Here is a 16,838-nt window from a genome sequence, read left to right on the forward strand (position 1 = left end):
CCAGCTTTGTAGATAGTCACATTCTCATAAGGCTTCTTATTACCTCTAGTGGTGAAATCTAGAAACAAACATGGATTATAATCAGAGCTTTACATGACCTAAATAACTGAAATAATTATTAAAATAATGATCAATTATCAAATTATAACTTAGTTAAATACAAATGTATTTGATGAATATCACCCAAATTCTATGGGTTTCACTAGACTGGTTTAAAAAGAAGCTCATGCTAGTAGAGATCCCACACTCTTTTATAAAGTTGTGAGAAAACAAAAATAACAGTAAACTCGAATTTTTCTGTGTTCATTGGGGGTTATGCTAATGTTGCTTAATTGCAGCTTTGCAACTCCTGACCTATATTTACTCTTTGGGAAATAAGCCTTAATTACTTCATTTGTTTCACCTCTCCCAAGAAAAGGAGGAAAAGAAGAGAAAGTGATTATGTTAGTAAGTTTGTTGTACTTTGATGTAGGATACATTCCTTTCTACTTGTCTTCTAAAGAACTGAGTGGCAAGGTGAAGCAGTAGATGGGGTGCTGGCCTCAAACAAGTGCAAGCTATATAACTAGATAAGTTACTTAATCTTTTTGCCTCAATTTCCTGAATTATAAAATGAGGATAGCAACACCATCTACCCAGAAGGACTGTTGTGAAGAGATATTTGTAAAGCTATTAGCACTGTGCCTGATACATCACAGACACTGAATAAATACTTCTTTCCATCCTTCTTTCCCCTCTTCCCCCTCCTTCCCCAATACTGAATCTGGCCAGGACTGAAGAACTCACACTTGGAAAAATGAGAAATTTGAACCAAGTAGGATAAAATATTTGAGCTCACAGACTTTCAAGAAGAGGTTCAATGACTTTTGATGGGCACATTTGACTCTAAAGTCTCAGATTCTGAGATAGACAAAAAGGAAGGAAGGGAAGACAAAAGTAATAAAGATAAATAATATAAACAGTACCATGTTAGTCCAACTCTAGGCCACACTTTATCCTTCAAGTTTGTATCAACTAGACCTAAGTGAGAATTTAATATTCATTTATATGTTCAAACTTCCCACTTGTCCCTTTTGTCTCACAGTTTGGAATCCATGTCAGGTATCAAAAAGTAAGTAGAGAGAATATATACCATGCAATAAAAGTGATTTCCAGGCTTTGGAGTGAGGAAGAGGGGAATTCAAGTAAGATTGGCTTTTTAGACTCCATTTCAGTCTCATAAAGTTAAGTTCTAGGGCCTAAACACTCACAATTGGACAAGTTATTTGTAATATATTAGATATGCAGTCCTCTGAGAAGATATTCTCCTAAGAGACATAGGAAGGGAGGGGAGAAGAAGAAGGAAAATAAGATAGAAATGATATAGAGTAAAAGGGGAAAAGTTTGCACTCCTTAAAATATTGAAGGGAGAGTTAGATAAAGTTGACAAAGGAGGATAGGAAGGAAATTGTGGGACTAGGTAAAAAACTTTCTTTTTTGTGCAAAAAGATCTCAATCTCCTTAAGCCTATATAAGCAACAATATCAAGTCTGTTAATGTCCCCTAATTCATTTGTTCCCCCCACCCCACTACACTGTCTTTTCCGATTAATCAATGTCTTCTATAGACTCAAAGGTTGGCTTACAATTTTACTTATTTATCATTTTAAATAATCTTATTGGAAGCAAATCTAAGTATAATTTTTCTTTCTAGTAGCTCAATAAATTAATCAATGTAAAATAGAAATTAGGTAGAAGGTAAAAGGAAGTAGAAATTCCTTCTAATAAATGTGTTCTCTATTTCCAAATATCTGACCAAGTTTCTACATGTAAAATTAACTACATTTTTAAAATTCCCTGTACACATATGAAAAGTTTGATCCTTGAGAAAATAATTTTTAAAATATTATCAATCTCAAATAATCATAGAATTTACAAGTTGAAAGGAACCTTACAGATCATCTAGCCTAAGCCCTCATTTCACAAATGAATAGCACTGTGACACAGACTAAATGAATTGCTTGAAGTCATAAACTGATTTAATTTAAAAGTGTCAAATATAACCAAGTGTGGAGGAGCCCACCTATAACCCCGACACTAGGAAGACAGAAGCTGTTGAATTGGCTTGGGCTGGAGAATTCTAAGCTGCAGTACTGCTAAAACCAGAGTGAGTGTCCATACTACATCTGGCATCTGCCTAAGGAAAGATTAACTGGACCAGATGGAAAAATAGAGCTAGTAAAAGCTTCTGTGCTGATCACTACTGGGAATAAAGCCTGTGAGTGGCCACTTCACTACTAGCCTGAACAAGATAGGGAGATCATTCTTCAGTTCTACCCTCTTCCCTCCATTCCCTCCTCTTCCTAAGCCAAAAAGAGAAGCAAGTGTAAAATCCAAGTCCCTAACACAGGATCTAACATTTGTTTTCATTATGCTAATCTAGTTTCCTACTTCAGTGGTTTTATTGTTTCCCATCTTAAACTTAGCAATTGCCCATAATACTAAATTCAGAATTAAGTTTTGCTAAATTAATAGGGTTTTCACCAAATACGAAAAATCTGGAGCACTCTAACTTCATAATTCTTACTTATAAAATCAGTAAGGCAAAGGAGGAAACAAATTTCCCCAAATACTAAAACACAAAAGAGCTTACTAGGCCCAAATTCTTAGATTGCCAGTTGTTAAAATACAGGTCTCTTCAAAAAAGTCATCAGGATTCCTTTCTCATTGTTCTTTATTAAAATATCAATCTGATTTGAATACATTAAGCAAAAGAACTATGGATAGTTGCCATTTTTTGAATTCTATATCCTAATGGGTTACCTTAGTAACAGCTTTAAGCTGTCTGTTGCCATGGCGAATGAGGTCCATAATTGCATCAACAGCCCGGGGGGTGTCAAAGTCATCTGCAAATGCAGCCTTGATGGCTACTTTGGTACTAGTTAGTCTTTGAGAAGAAAAAGTTTTTGAGAGAAAAGAAGACAGCAAAGTAGTAGATCAGTCATTTAACTCAAACAGGAAACTTTTAAGAATAACAAAAAACAACAATCATTTCCTTAATCATAGAGACATAATGTGTAATCTGTACAATCAATGGGCCCACACTACTCTTAAAAATGCTCTTTGCCTAATAGAAAATTATTTTCTTCAAGGAACATTATAGTGATTTGGGATTTTTCTGGCTCCACCACCCATAATTAGCAGCTTCCAACTCTCTACTCATCTTTTTAGTCTTTTATCTTTCCTTCCCCACTTAAGGCTCATATGAAAACACATGGTTTAGATCACTCTACTCTCAAGATTTTCCTAGAAGTACCTTGGTCTAGATCTTTTTTTTGCGCTATTTATTTTGCTTTTTCTGTGTTTATTATATCCTCCCCCATCTCTAGTAAAATGTAATCTAATTAAGGGTAGGGACTGTATCATATTTTGTCTATGCCTCAAATATTTTAAAAACTGTTAAGAGCTGGAAAAGGCTTGGGCAACAAATGACAGATGAGGATATTTGGGCTTAGAAGAGTGACTTCTCTCAAATCACCAAGCATTAAATGGTAGAGGAGCTAGAACCCAAAAAGTGATCTTCTTATTCTAAGGAGTTCTCTACATTTCTCTGTCTACCAGATCAATACAATGAAGATCAATACAAAGGGTCCAACCTGCTACAAGTGGCAAAAATTTAAAAGGCAAGGACTTTGTCTATTAAACCCAATATAAGCACAAAAGCATCTTCCTAAGTAGTTTTTAAAAAATATGAATTTAGCAAACTAACAATTATGAATCATTAATTTAACAATTATGAAAAACTAATCAGAATGGTATAATCATACCATAACATACTTCAAAAATTTACCATAAAACACAAAATCAAAAGAGCAGAGAATCTTGAATTCAAAGGAAAAATAATTGTGCTTACTATCCTAAATCTCAAAACAGCAATCACTAAAAATACATCCCATGCTGGTATAGTAAAAAAAAATGAGTAAGAATCAAGAAACTTGGTGTAATCTATCTCCATTAGTTAGTTATATAACTAAAGTAAGTAATTTAACCATATAAAAATCTCAAGTGACCTTAGATATTCACCATGAAATCTTTATATAACAAAATGACAAAAGTCAGATAATCTTTGCTCAATGACCTTAGCACGACGTTTGGAGCATAATAGGAACTATATAAAGCTTATTCCTTTTTCTTTGCTTCACACTGCAACCTATTCTCACAATTGTTGTGAAAATCAAATGACATAACATATGTGAAAGCACTTTGAAAACATTATAGTGCTATGTTAAGTAATAGCTTCTTTTATTTATGATCATTATTATACTATATTCCACTAGTTCTATTCCTCTCTAGGCTAAATATCTCTGAGGCCTTCAAATAATCATCAGATGGTAGAGTCCAGTCTTTTCATTCTCATGATGATACCATTCAAAGCATGCACAAATTTGTCATCATTGATGTGGTTGGTAGTCCTTTGTTCTCAAAGACCATGACACCTGGGAAGTGATGCCTTAACTTGCTAGTGAACTGGATTTAAGTGAGAAAGGGTCAAATTTGTCAGAATCATTACAAAAACACAATACCCAATATATTTTTAAAAAAGGATCTGACCAAGGCAGAGTACAGAGCAATTCCTTTTACTGCTTCTCCCTTTAGTTTTAAATACTCTCTTATTTATGTATCCTAAGATAATATTAGGTACATGTTACACTACCATCTTGAAAAGTCCTAATTATCCAGATCACTTTCATATGATCTTAACTAAACTAATATTTTCTGTACTCAAGCTTTATAATATTTAGCCTAACTATTGAGATCTTTTTGGATCCTGTTTTCTTCCTTTTTTGATGGTATAAACCTTTAGAAAAAAGAAGGAAGAAAAAGAAAAGAAGAATGCACAAACCTCAACAAATCTAGGAGGAAAAAACACAGAGAGTCATTTTCTTTTTGGAATCCTGAAATAAAACAATAAGAAATATATCTTACCTTTCCCAGAGTAAGTCCTCCCTGATGGGATCACACACAAGCTGTCCTTTCATATAAGCATTAGCATCATCTACAAAAGCAGCTATTCCAAGGAGGAGGTGTTTGGCTTCCTGCATGATGTCATCACTATATTCTATTGCTAAAAAAGCAGAGGTTTCCATTTAGGCTATACTATGAAAGCTAGCTTATCACAAAACCAACATGATAAATAAATAAGTAAAATTCATTCAGGGGAAGCACATAGATCTGATTCGTGACTTCAACACCTTGCAAGTTGTGTGATGTTTGACTAGTCTACTTAACTTCTCTGAGAAAGTTTCATCATCTGCAAAACTGGGGTGACATCTATCTTATACATTGTTTTATTATACAGTATCAAACACATATATTTAGCTTCCTATAGGTATTTTCTCAGGAGACCACTGTACCTTGTTGTCAGCTCTAATATATTATAATCCTTTAGAAATCAAACAGAAGAACTGATTACTCACTGGTACTCATGGTTTTCCAAAAGTATTAGTGGGTATATGTGGCCCTTAAGATGTGATCTAACAAAAAATATTTTTTAAATTATAGTTTTTTATTTACAAACATATGCATGGGTAACTTTTCAACACTGACCCTTACAAAATCTTCTGTTCCAACTTTTCCCCTCCTTTCCCCTACCTCCTCCCCTAGATGGCAGGTAGTCCAATACATGTTAAATATGTTAAAAGTATATGTTAAATACAATATATGTATACATATTTATACAGTTATATTGCTGCACAAGAAAAATCGGAACTAGAAAGAAAGAAAAAACATGAGAAGTAAAACAAAAATGCAAGCAAACAATAACAGAAAGAGTGGAAATGGTATGTTGTGGTCCACACTCATTTCCCATAGTTCTCTCTCTGGGTGTAGCTGACTCTGAACAATTGAAATTGGTTTGAATCATCTCACTGTTGAAGAGAGCCATGTCCATCAGAATTGATTGTCATATAGTCGTCTTGTTGAAGTGTATAATGATCTGGTTCTGCTCATTTCACTCAGCATCAGCATCATGTAATACAGGCTTCTCTGTATTCCTCCTGCTGATCGTTTCTTACAGAACAATAATATTCTATAACATTCATATATCACAATTTATTCAGCCATTCTCCAACTGATGGGCATCTATTCAGTTTCCAGTTTCTCACCACCACAAAGAGGGCTGCCACAAACATTCTTGCACATACAGGTCCCTTTCCCTTCTTTAAAATCTCTTTGGGATATAATCCCAATAGAAACAGTGCTGGATCAAAGGGAATGCACAGTTTGATAACTTTTTTGAGCATAGTCCCAAATTGTTTTCCAGAATGGTTGGATCAGTTCATAACTCCACCAGCAATGTATTGGTGTCCCAGTTTTCCTACATCCCCTCCAACATTCGTCATTATCTTTTCCTGTCATCTTAGCTGATCTGACAGGTGTGTAATGGTATCTCAAGAGTTGTCTTAATTTGCATTTCTCTGATCAATAGTGATTTGGAGTACCTCTTTATATGACTAGAAATAGTTTCAATTTCTTCATCTGAAATTTGTCTGTTCATATCCTTTGGCTATTTATCAATTGGAAAATGGCTTACCAAAAATTATTTCTTCCTTGAGAGAAAAATTATTGTCCAAGGAAAAATCTTCAGAAAGACCACTGAATTGTCAACCTGTCAATCATATTTTCAATGACAAATGGGCACAAGAACTGACTATGCATAAAAAAGCATAAGAAAATTCATCTTTTACATTGATAAAAGAATGGAAAAGTCTAGAGAAATATGATAAATGACTATATTATACAATAGATCCTTTAAGGATATTAAGAAGGGGAAATATAGTCAGATCTTTAATCCACATACAGAATTTAAGAAAATTCTTACAAAAGCAAAATTTAACTGCTTAGTAACAAAATTCCACCTTGATATTAGAAATGAGGACTTGATGGTGACATCAATTAAATATAATGAAGCACAATAGCAACAACACAGTTGGTGAGGAATTCACAACTTATCCAACCTGCAATTCAATAAAAAAAAATTTTATACTTGCTCTAGCAAGTGTGTTCATCCTCTTCTCTCTTCTCCTAAACCTTATGCTCTAATACCCCAGTTCTTGGAAGGGTATCCAGAAAAAAAAGCAGTTCAGAATACATAAAAGGGATGAGAAAGAGAAAGTATTTGTTCCCTCTATACTAACACCAATTTACACAACTTTAGGATAAAACCACCATGCACTAAAACTCTTATTCGATTCATTAAAAAGAAAAAGGCTTTAAAAATAATGTGATTTTTATCCTACATTTTAAAATGATAACAAGCTTCACAGAATTGAGATCTATGGATTCATACCTAATCTTCCCACATAAGGAAATACTACCCCCCCTTTTTTTTTTTTAGCATTGATCAAATCTGGAAAAATAAAAAAAAATTTTAATATGAAAAGTAAGGGTGGCAAGGCCACTCTTTATCTTTTTATTCATTAATTTTCCAAATTTTTAAAGAATTTTACAAAGACATTGTTTGCATCTTCTTTTTTATTTAAGCAAATCTTCAGTCAAAAATCTAGAGAATCTCAGAGGCAGCTTTTAAATGGACAGAGTCAAGATGACCTCAAGTTAAATCTGGCTTCAAACACAAACTACTGTGTGACTCTGGGCAAGTCATTAACTAACCTCTTTTACCTCAGTTTCCTCATCTGTAAAATAGGAATAAAAATAGTACCTTCCTTCCAAGGTTTTTGTGAGGATCCAATCAGATGATAGTTGAAAAAATATTTAGCATAGTGCTTGGCACATAACAAATGCTTAACAAATGCTTGTTTCTTTCCTTCTCACTCATCGGAGGCAAAGACCTGAAAAATGGGGAAGAAAAAAAAAAAAAAAAAAAAAAAGCCAGAGAAAGCTCTGAAGATAAATCCAGAAACTAAATTACAATTACATTAGTGGTTGGATATAAGGCTCCAGAATAAGATCTAAATTCTGGACAGTCTGTGAGAGGGCATCCAAGATATATAAAAAATAATTTTGGCTCAATCATTAAGAATTTACAAAAACTATCCAGAGGAAAAAATGGATTCTTCTCGTTGGAGGGGATGTGGGAAAACTGGGATACTGATGCATTGTTGGTGGAATTGTGAACACATCCAGCCATTCTAGAGAGCGATTTGGAACTATGCTCAAAAAGTAATCAAACTGTGCATACTCTTTGATCCAGCAGTGTTACTACTGGGTTTATATCCCAAAGATATCTTAAGGAAGGGAAAGGGACTTGTATGTGCAAGAAAGTTTGTGGCAGCCCTCTTTATGGTGTCCAGAAACTGGAAACTGAGTGGATGCCCATCAATTGGAGAATGGCTAAACAAATTGTAGTATATGAATGTTATGGAATATTACTGTTCTTTAAGAAATGATCAGCAGGATGATTTCAGAAAGGCCTGGAGAGACTTACATGAACTAATGCTTTGTGAAATGAGCAGGACCAGGAGATCATTATATACTTCAACAACAACACTATATGATGATCAATTCTAATGGACGTAGCCCTCTTCAACAATGAGATGAAACAAATCAGCTCCAATAGAGCAGTAATGAACTGAACCAGCTACACCCAGCGAAAGAATGCAGAGAAATGAATGTGAAGCACTACATAGAATTCCCAATCCCTCTATTTTTGTCCTCCTGCATTTCTGATTTCCTTCACAAGTTAATTGTACACTATTTCAAAGTCCAATTCTTTTTGTGCAGCAAAATATCTATGTGGACACATATACATATATTGTATTTAACATATACTTTAACATATTTAACATGTATTGGTCTACCTGCCATCTGGGGGAGGGGTTGGGGGAAAAAGGGGAAAAATTGGAACAAAAGGTTTTGCAATTGTCAATGCTGAAAAATTACCCACGCATGTATCTTGTAAATAAAAAGCTATTAAAAAAAAAAAAAAAAAAAAAAGAATGGATTCTTCTCTATTCTTCATCCTAATCATTGTAAAAGAAAAATGCTCTAAACACAGGGAAAGGCAGTTACACTTGGCTTTAAAATGACTTTCAACTCCACACAATGTTAAATCTAGAATATCTGAAATGAGATGCAGAAAAAAGTTTTAATTTCAATTGCTTTTGTGAAACAGAAAAGAGGGAAATGGTTCATCAACAGAAGTTTCCCATTCCCTCAACTGTCAGTTTTAAGGAGGGTATAAACAAACCCGAACAGTGAACATTTAAAACCCTTATTTAAACATAACATTTCAGGAAATAAGATTGTCAAAACTAGAAAAAATTCTGATGTGCTTATTAGTTCATTTATAAATTTGTAAAAACCATTCCCCTAATACTTCTTTTCTACTTTTTATTAATGAGAAACACAAATATAACCTTAGTATTTATCAGAGAGGCAAGAAGAAATTAAAAAGCACTCAGTGCCTTACAGATAAAAATAAAAGGGAAACAGCTGGGGGGGGGGAACAAAAACTTAAGCAGCTATACTCTCTCATTCAGGTCTCACAAATCATAACAAAAATTGATTCAAATTTATAAGAATAAGATCTAATCCTCAATTGAGAAATGCTCAAAAGTGATAGGGTATAGCTTTTAGGGTAAATATAGCAGTAATCCTGAGATTCCCTGATCTTAAAGTGCTCTAAGAATCTGTCTGACAATGATTCTAAAGTCTCCTGGCCTTAGGAATACTATAGTACAATTCTACAAACATTTTTGACTGTCAGATAGACAACTTGTTACAGATAATTTCTTGGGTGGTAGAATCTAGGTAATGTGTCATCAAAACAAACAAACAAGCAAAAAACTAAAGAACTATCCCTGATGAATTTCCAAAGTTCTATTTGCATACAGAAAAAAACATGTAATATCATGCATTCATCTAATAGTATTTTATAGAAAAAGAACACCTGCTGACTGTGAGTAAAGTAGTCTCTATGGAGGGAAAAACTCGCTCTATCATTTAATAATTCTAGACGCTAACTTGGGCTTCAAGAGTATGTCCCTTTAATCTAAGGAAAAGTGAATCTAAACAATATCTTGCACGAGAATTATTTCCAAGGTCTCTAGAAATTGTTTGCGATTTTACTTTAACAAAAGTGTTGAGGTTTTTTTTTAAATACTTAATTGGACTAGATCATATATTTGATAATCTATGTCTGCCAAAGCCATTCATGTGATAGTAACTACTCTAATTATAGAATGGCACTATTATTCTAATGCTTAAATGGCTTCTTGGATCTATTATTTCTAAGATTTAAAATATGCAAGTAAGATGGAATAGCCTCCTAATAATAGAAATTGTCTTTAAAACTACTGAAAACACTTTATATATATTTACTTTCCATTACTGCTTTATTTCCTACACGTATGAAGGACCCAGAAGACTGATCATTACTCTTGTTTCTGAGAAACAACTTTCACAAAAATTCCTTTTAAGAGATTAGGAAACTGAATCCAAAGGGCCAAAGTAACTTGCTCTATATATACTAATCAAAACCATCGTACACTACAATTGTAGGTCCTTTCTCCCGACTTTTTTGCACAAAGTTAGAGTTCTACCCCTGAGGAAATGAATCATGTGAAGTTACAAACAATAAAAGTTGTTAATAATAGAATACTCAACACTATTTTAAATTGATAAGTCTGAGCCACACAGACCAATTACTATAGCAAAGATCTATGCAAAACACCCTTGTGATCATCACTCTTGGCATTTCATTCAGTTCCTCTACTTTACAAGGAAGCAAGAGACTTGCAATCATGACATTCTACTCATTATTTTTATATACCATTTAGCAGCAATGCAGAGTGCCTAGAGATCCCTCATTAGCAAAGTTCCACAGATAATTAGAATTTCTAAAACTGTCAATCAGAAAGCTTTTTTCTGAAATAAACTTCTTATACAACAAAGCTCACAAAAGAGTTATACACTAACATAGATTAATCAAATAATCTGTTTCTTCTACCTCCTCCCTCTTGTTCTTTAAAACTGAGAAGGGCTATCAGGCTGAGAAACTTCATTCATTCTTTTTTTCTTTTCTTTTTAAAACCAATATAGGATGCATTCCATGTGCATGGACAACTAATAGTAATAGTAGCATGAACCAGACTCTTTTTTCTGTCAAAGGACATATCTTTAATTCTTACTCTCAGTAGGATAAAACACTTTTTTCTTCACTAAAATATAATTCACTTATTTAGGCAAGCTGCTTACTTCTCAAGGACTCTGGAACCTGATAGAAGCAAAAGTACTAAACAAAGGGCTAGTCACAAAGAAATATTACCTATGTCAACTGTTTTAATTTTATTTAGCATAAATCTTAAACTTTAAAATTATTGATTTTAATAAACATTTGGGACTTTAACAGCTATAGTGATAACACCTCTACCTAAACACATACTTTCCCATACAGCTTTTATTTTAAGGGATAGAACAAAAAAATCTTCAAGTGCTAACACTCTTACATTTTAAATTGTTTATCCAATTTAGAGCAACTTCTACCTATAATTTCTCTCAAAATATTAACATAGCTTTAATTACTTTGATAATCACAGGAGACAAACCTGTGAAAACTATCCCAAATTCCAAATAATTACAAAGCTTAATTTTATATTTTTTTCTTATGGATTTAAAATGGAAAAACATGTCTCTAAGTATATCTACCTGTCTTCTAAATAAATACCTCAGAAAAACTCTCATAAAACCATAAACAAAGTAATTGAGTAGGATTCCTGTCTTCAGTTTTAACAATGATTCCACCTCCCCCAGCCCACCCTACCCCTGTTAACCCAATCTGTGATTCTCTGTTCTTTTATACCATGACCACATATACGGTGTGTAGGTGTTGTGTACATAAGCAAAAATGTTATTCTTATAAAGATCTGGGAGGAATGAGTTCTACATAAGCACCAGACACTTTGGCATGCAGGTATCTGCTGAATGTAAGATCTACTTTGAAATACAGAGTCTACAGCCATTATTCATTCAAAGCAATGTCTGTTTTATCTGTGCTGAGAAAAAAAAAAAAAAAAAAAAAAAAAAGCCTTTCCTTCCCCCACTAACATCATTATTATTTCATGACAAGCTCTATTAAACTGTCTACTCTTCCACATCTATGTTGCACTATTTGAAAATGTGCATTCATAGCTTTTCTTTTACCTACCATGCTTATGTCTGTCTAAACCAGATGACCAAAGAAATATTGCTATTATCAAATGCTATTTTTTCTCATCTCTAAGCCTTTATATTCTATGCCTGGAATGCTATCCTTGCATGCTTTCTGCTGAATTCTTGTCCATTCTTTAAAGCCATCAATCATCTCCTTCATGAATTCCCACAGTCTTTGATTCCAAGTACACTCTGCTTGCCTGCCCCCTAGTTCTCATATACCAATTTATTTTGCAAGTCTCTGATGTATACTGAAATCTGAGCTAAAAGAAGGTGACATAACTTTAAAATGTAATTCTAAAATAGAGACTGACAATGAAATATTTAAAATAAGTTATTTTCTTACCTGATCTATAATTGCTAAGCATGCAGAACATCCGGAAAACATCTGGAGAAAACTTCTTTAGAAAGTCCTAAAAATTTTTTAAATAAAATACATTTATTATATTTTTTTTCCTTTAAGTAATTGTTATATTAACTCAAGAGATTGTGTGGCATGGTAGATAGGAGTACTAGAATTGGGAGTTATGACTCAAATTTGAATTCTACCTTAAACATACTTATTACTATAATGTGTAAACCGCACATAGTTGTTGTGAGAAGCAAATGAAACAAAAGTACTTTGTAAAACTTAAGTTAATATATTATTATTATTACTGTTATTATTACAAATGTATGTTAACTCACATCAAGAAATCTTTGTGGAGATACTCTTGTCCAAACTTTTAAACATCAAAAATCCTGTTTTTTTATTAGTTAGCCTCCTTTAAATTTTACCAAAACATTAATAACATTGTTGATGCAGTTACCAATTGATATGGAAAATAATTTGTAATTATATTTTTAAAAGGTACTAAACTCTTAATTTGTGCCCTTTAATCTTTAGAGTTCCCAATACTAAATAGACATTCCAAACTTGGTCAAAGACACATTACAACCACTATAATGGAGATGAAAAAAAAACCCACTCAAATAAAGCCAAACACTTAGCAACTAAAATGACCAACCTAAACCCTGGAGAAGGCTGGCCTAAGAAAACGCCTTCCCCTAGGGACTAAATAGATATACTACAGAGTCAGCAGTTTCAAGTTGGACACACTAAGATCTCAAAATCCAGTCTAGTGAAATGGTTATCTGAGTTTAGGGGCACACTGAGACCCTTCTAGTGAATATCCTGAAATATGTTGCAAATAAAGCAGGTGTATAGTTTAAAGCAATATTATTCTTTTAGGGAGTTCAATTGGCATTTGGTGTGCAATTTGAACCCAGTTTGTGAGAGAAAGAGGAAAATGTTTTCCAACAAGATGGAAGAGTGAAGAAAAAAATCAGTATAAATGAGGAACAACTACTACACTGTTTCTTTACACAAAATCTCTGCATGTAGAAGCCAGTATTGAGATATATACAATTACTTTAAGACATCAGAAAAGGAATTCTTTTTAAAAAGGGGAAAGAATCCCAGCAAGTGCTTCTGCAGGTTCTACAATCCAGGTATGTTTAGCAGACACCATTCTTGCAGACCCACAAAAGACCTTCAGGAGCCTTGACACTCCTGAAATGTTGATAGCTTTGTTAGGGATAGAATATGAACGACATACTACATCGACTTTGCTGCTGAATCCCTGAGGGTCACCCAATCTTTTCAAACTTCTGTACATGTTGCTTTCCCCAATAAAATGAGAGCTCCTTGAGAATAGAAGTTTTGCTTTTTCTATGTATATCCTTAATGCTTCCCACATGACTCTGCTCAGAATAAACACTTCATGTTTCTTTGTTCATTCAGCTTATGCTTCAGTTTTCAAGGGACACAAGCACACACATAGAGCACACAACATATCTTGCTCACTCAAACTAATAGTTCAGTTATAACAATATTCAGGTTAAGAGTAGAAGGAAAGAGTAAGAGGGCACTGTTTATTGCATATAACCCAGTTACAAAGGAGAAAATGAAGTATCAGGCTAAATTGCCTCAACTAGGAATATGTTTAGTTCCCCTCTTTTCCCCTGTTTTCATAATTGTTTTAAGATAACTTGTTTCACTACCATAGCCCAAGGATTTTAAATCTGTTCTATTTTGGGGGAGTGAGGTGGTGAGGCAATGGGTTAAGTAACTTGCCCAGGGTCACACAGTAAGTGCTGAGGCCAAATTTGAACTCACAAATAGGAGTCTTTCTCACTCCAGGCTCTCTATCCGATAAATCACCAAGTTGCCCCTTATGAGTTAATTAGGTTGAGTTATTGTAGCAATATTTTATGGACAAAAGTTTAAGGAGGCTTGTGTGTACGCAGGTGCAGGCAGACTGGTTAAATTTCCTATTTACTACTTACTGACCTTAAGTGTAAGAAGGTGAAGTTTCATGGCTGTATTTGGAGTCAACCAAAAAGCACCCATGAATGGGGCTATTTTTTCAGAGGCGGAAGAGTGGCTCAAATCTGTGGTTTCAGTAAAAAAAAAAAAAAATGGTTCTATAAATGCAGACCAATCCCTGCCCAGGAATATCAATTTTGGAGAGTTATCTAGAATCCTGAGAATTTAAGTGATTTAGCTAGGTCCACATATTTAGTTACATGTCAGAGGTAAGATGTGAATCTAAGGTCTTCCTAAACTCTAAGATAAGCTATATATAAACCATACTGCCTGTCTACCCATTATTAATGCATGAAGGAACACATTCATTTCTCTTCCTCTATTGGTATCAGATGATTGAAAGAAGTGCTATTCTCCAAAGTTCTTCTCTCTGATTTTGAAACATTCATAGTCTTCCTTCTAAAAATGAAGTTCATCATATTCCCCACTACCCTTTCCCCCTGAATTTCATAAATAGATCTCCCACTCCAGTACTCCACACCTGTTAGGTTACTATAATAATGCCAAAACCACTACTAAAGCAAAATAAATTACTTCCTTACATCTAACTTTTGTTAGATGTAACACACATTTTGTAAAAACAATGACATTACTTGCTTACATTTAGCTTGATACACATTTTATTAAAAAATGAAGAGTAAGAGAAGGGAGTCCAGAGTTTGTTTGTTCTCCACAGCAGAAGCAGAACTTCAAAGATGAATATATATTTATTGTTTATTATTTTGCTTTAATTTTCTACTCTTAAGTACTTCGATGTAAGAGGAAATGCTTTAATAATATTGACTCAATCATTAGCACTTGAGTCAGTAGATTTTTGGCTCTATGAAGATCACTCAAATTATAAAACATATTAATAGTTAACTTTATTCCTAGTTTAATATCTCTTCTTTCTGCTGTATATATGACAAAGTTTTTGGAAGAATGGAAAGAAGGGGGGAGATTTTTAAAAGATTAACAATTTAAAAGTCAATTATGAACATTTCCTCAGAACATGTTGTAAATCCATATTTGTAAAATCATATATGGGTAATGTGGCATATAAAAAAAAAAGTTGGATTAGAATCAATTAATTAGCCATTTATTAAGCACTTATAAAGTGGGTCACTGTATTAAGTGCTGGGAATAAAAAAAAAATCTAAACCTCCCTCCCCCCAAAACCACAGTCTGTCATCAAGAAACTCCATTCTAAGACAACTATGTATATACAAGATATACTTCTAAATAGAAGTTCATACAGGTCAATATATCAGTTGGTTTAAACTGCATAAATGGAAGAACTACTGATTTAAATGACAATACAAGTGGCCACATTCTAAACAAACATTTAGGAATATCTGATTGGATTCCACTTTAAGCATTGATATATACATGCATAATTACACTAATTGATATGGATTCTGACCTATTGAATTCTTCAAAATAACATAACCTTATTACTAGACTGACACATTCTCTGTAAACTTTTCAGGATGTTTACTCTTCAGTAAAGTTAGGCCTATACATTTCTTCAAAGGAGCTCTGATATCCCTACTTCTCCTAAAATGATGTCAATCATTTCAGCCTGTACAGTTCCTGTCCATATCCTTCCATAAATTTTGAGGATCAACCTAATTCGCTGTAAATCTTTGCTCTAGATTTTTTAAATACTCCATGGGTACCAAGTATGCTTGGCTAACCATTTTTTGTAATCCCTTGTTCTCCATATATGACTGGGCCACCACTTTTTTATATCACTTTCTGAATATCATAAAAACTTCAAGGGGCCTAGCTTTCAAACCTGGACATGAAAAATCTGAGATAGCTCAATACATCTTGGGCCTTTTAAAAAAATTATGGTTTAGTTTCTCTAAACTTCTTGAAACATAATAATCAGATACTAGAAACATAAAATTTAATGATACCACATGTATCTGAACAATACTTATGATGTGGTGAGCCACAAGGGAATTTTGCTCTTAAAATTTTCTCACAATGAATTGGGGATGGAGGGGAAGTGAAAGGGAAAGAAATATATTCCAAGATAGGTGATCACACAGAAATCTCCTAAGAGCTGAGACTAAAGGAAAGCTTAGGTGACATGGTAGTCTGACATCACGTAGCAGAAAGAGGTGATGAATCCTTTTGAAACAACGAGCCATGTATTTCAGTTACAGAAGCATAATGATGTTTCTAAGTTAAAGAGAACAGATTATTTGTAGTACAGTTTATTGAAAAGAAAATTGAATTTGGGAGTAAGATAGCCTGGATTTGTCTCCCAATTCTGTTACTAACTAGCTGTGTTTTTGGAATGGTGTCCTTTGACTTCTCTTGACCTCAAGCTT

The 16,838-nt window shown here is 33.6% G+C and overlaps 1 protein-coding gene across 1 annotated transcript in view; it reads right to left on the reverse strand.

Annotated features, from left to right (window-relative positions):
• Positions 1-16,838, reverse strand: part of CARS2 (cysteinyl-tRNA synthetase 2, mitochondrial) — a 62,616-nt gene that overhangs the window by 13,472 nt on the left and 32,306 nt on the right. Inside the window, 3 exon segments of the mRNA XM_074299534.1 lie at positions 2,802-2,925; positions 4,965-5,103; positions 12,496-12,562. Coding sequence (XP_074155635.1) covers positions 2,802-2,925; positions 4,965-5,103; positions 12,496-12,562 — 330 coding nt within the window.

Source organism: Sminthopsis crassicaudata, chromosome 3 (genome assembly GCF_048593235.1).
Source record: "Sminthopsis crassicaudata isolate SCR6 chromosome 3, ASM4859323v1, whole genome shotgun sequence".
Classification (NCBI taxonomy): domain Eukaryota; kingdom Metazoa; phylum Chordata; class Mammalia; order Dasyuromorphia; family Dasyuridae; genus Sminthopsis; species Sminthopsis crassicaudata.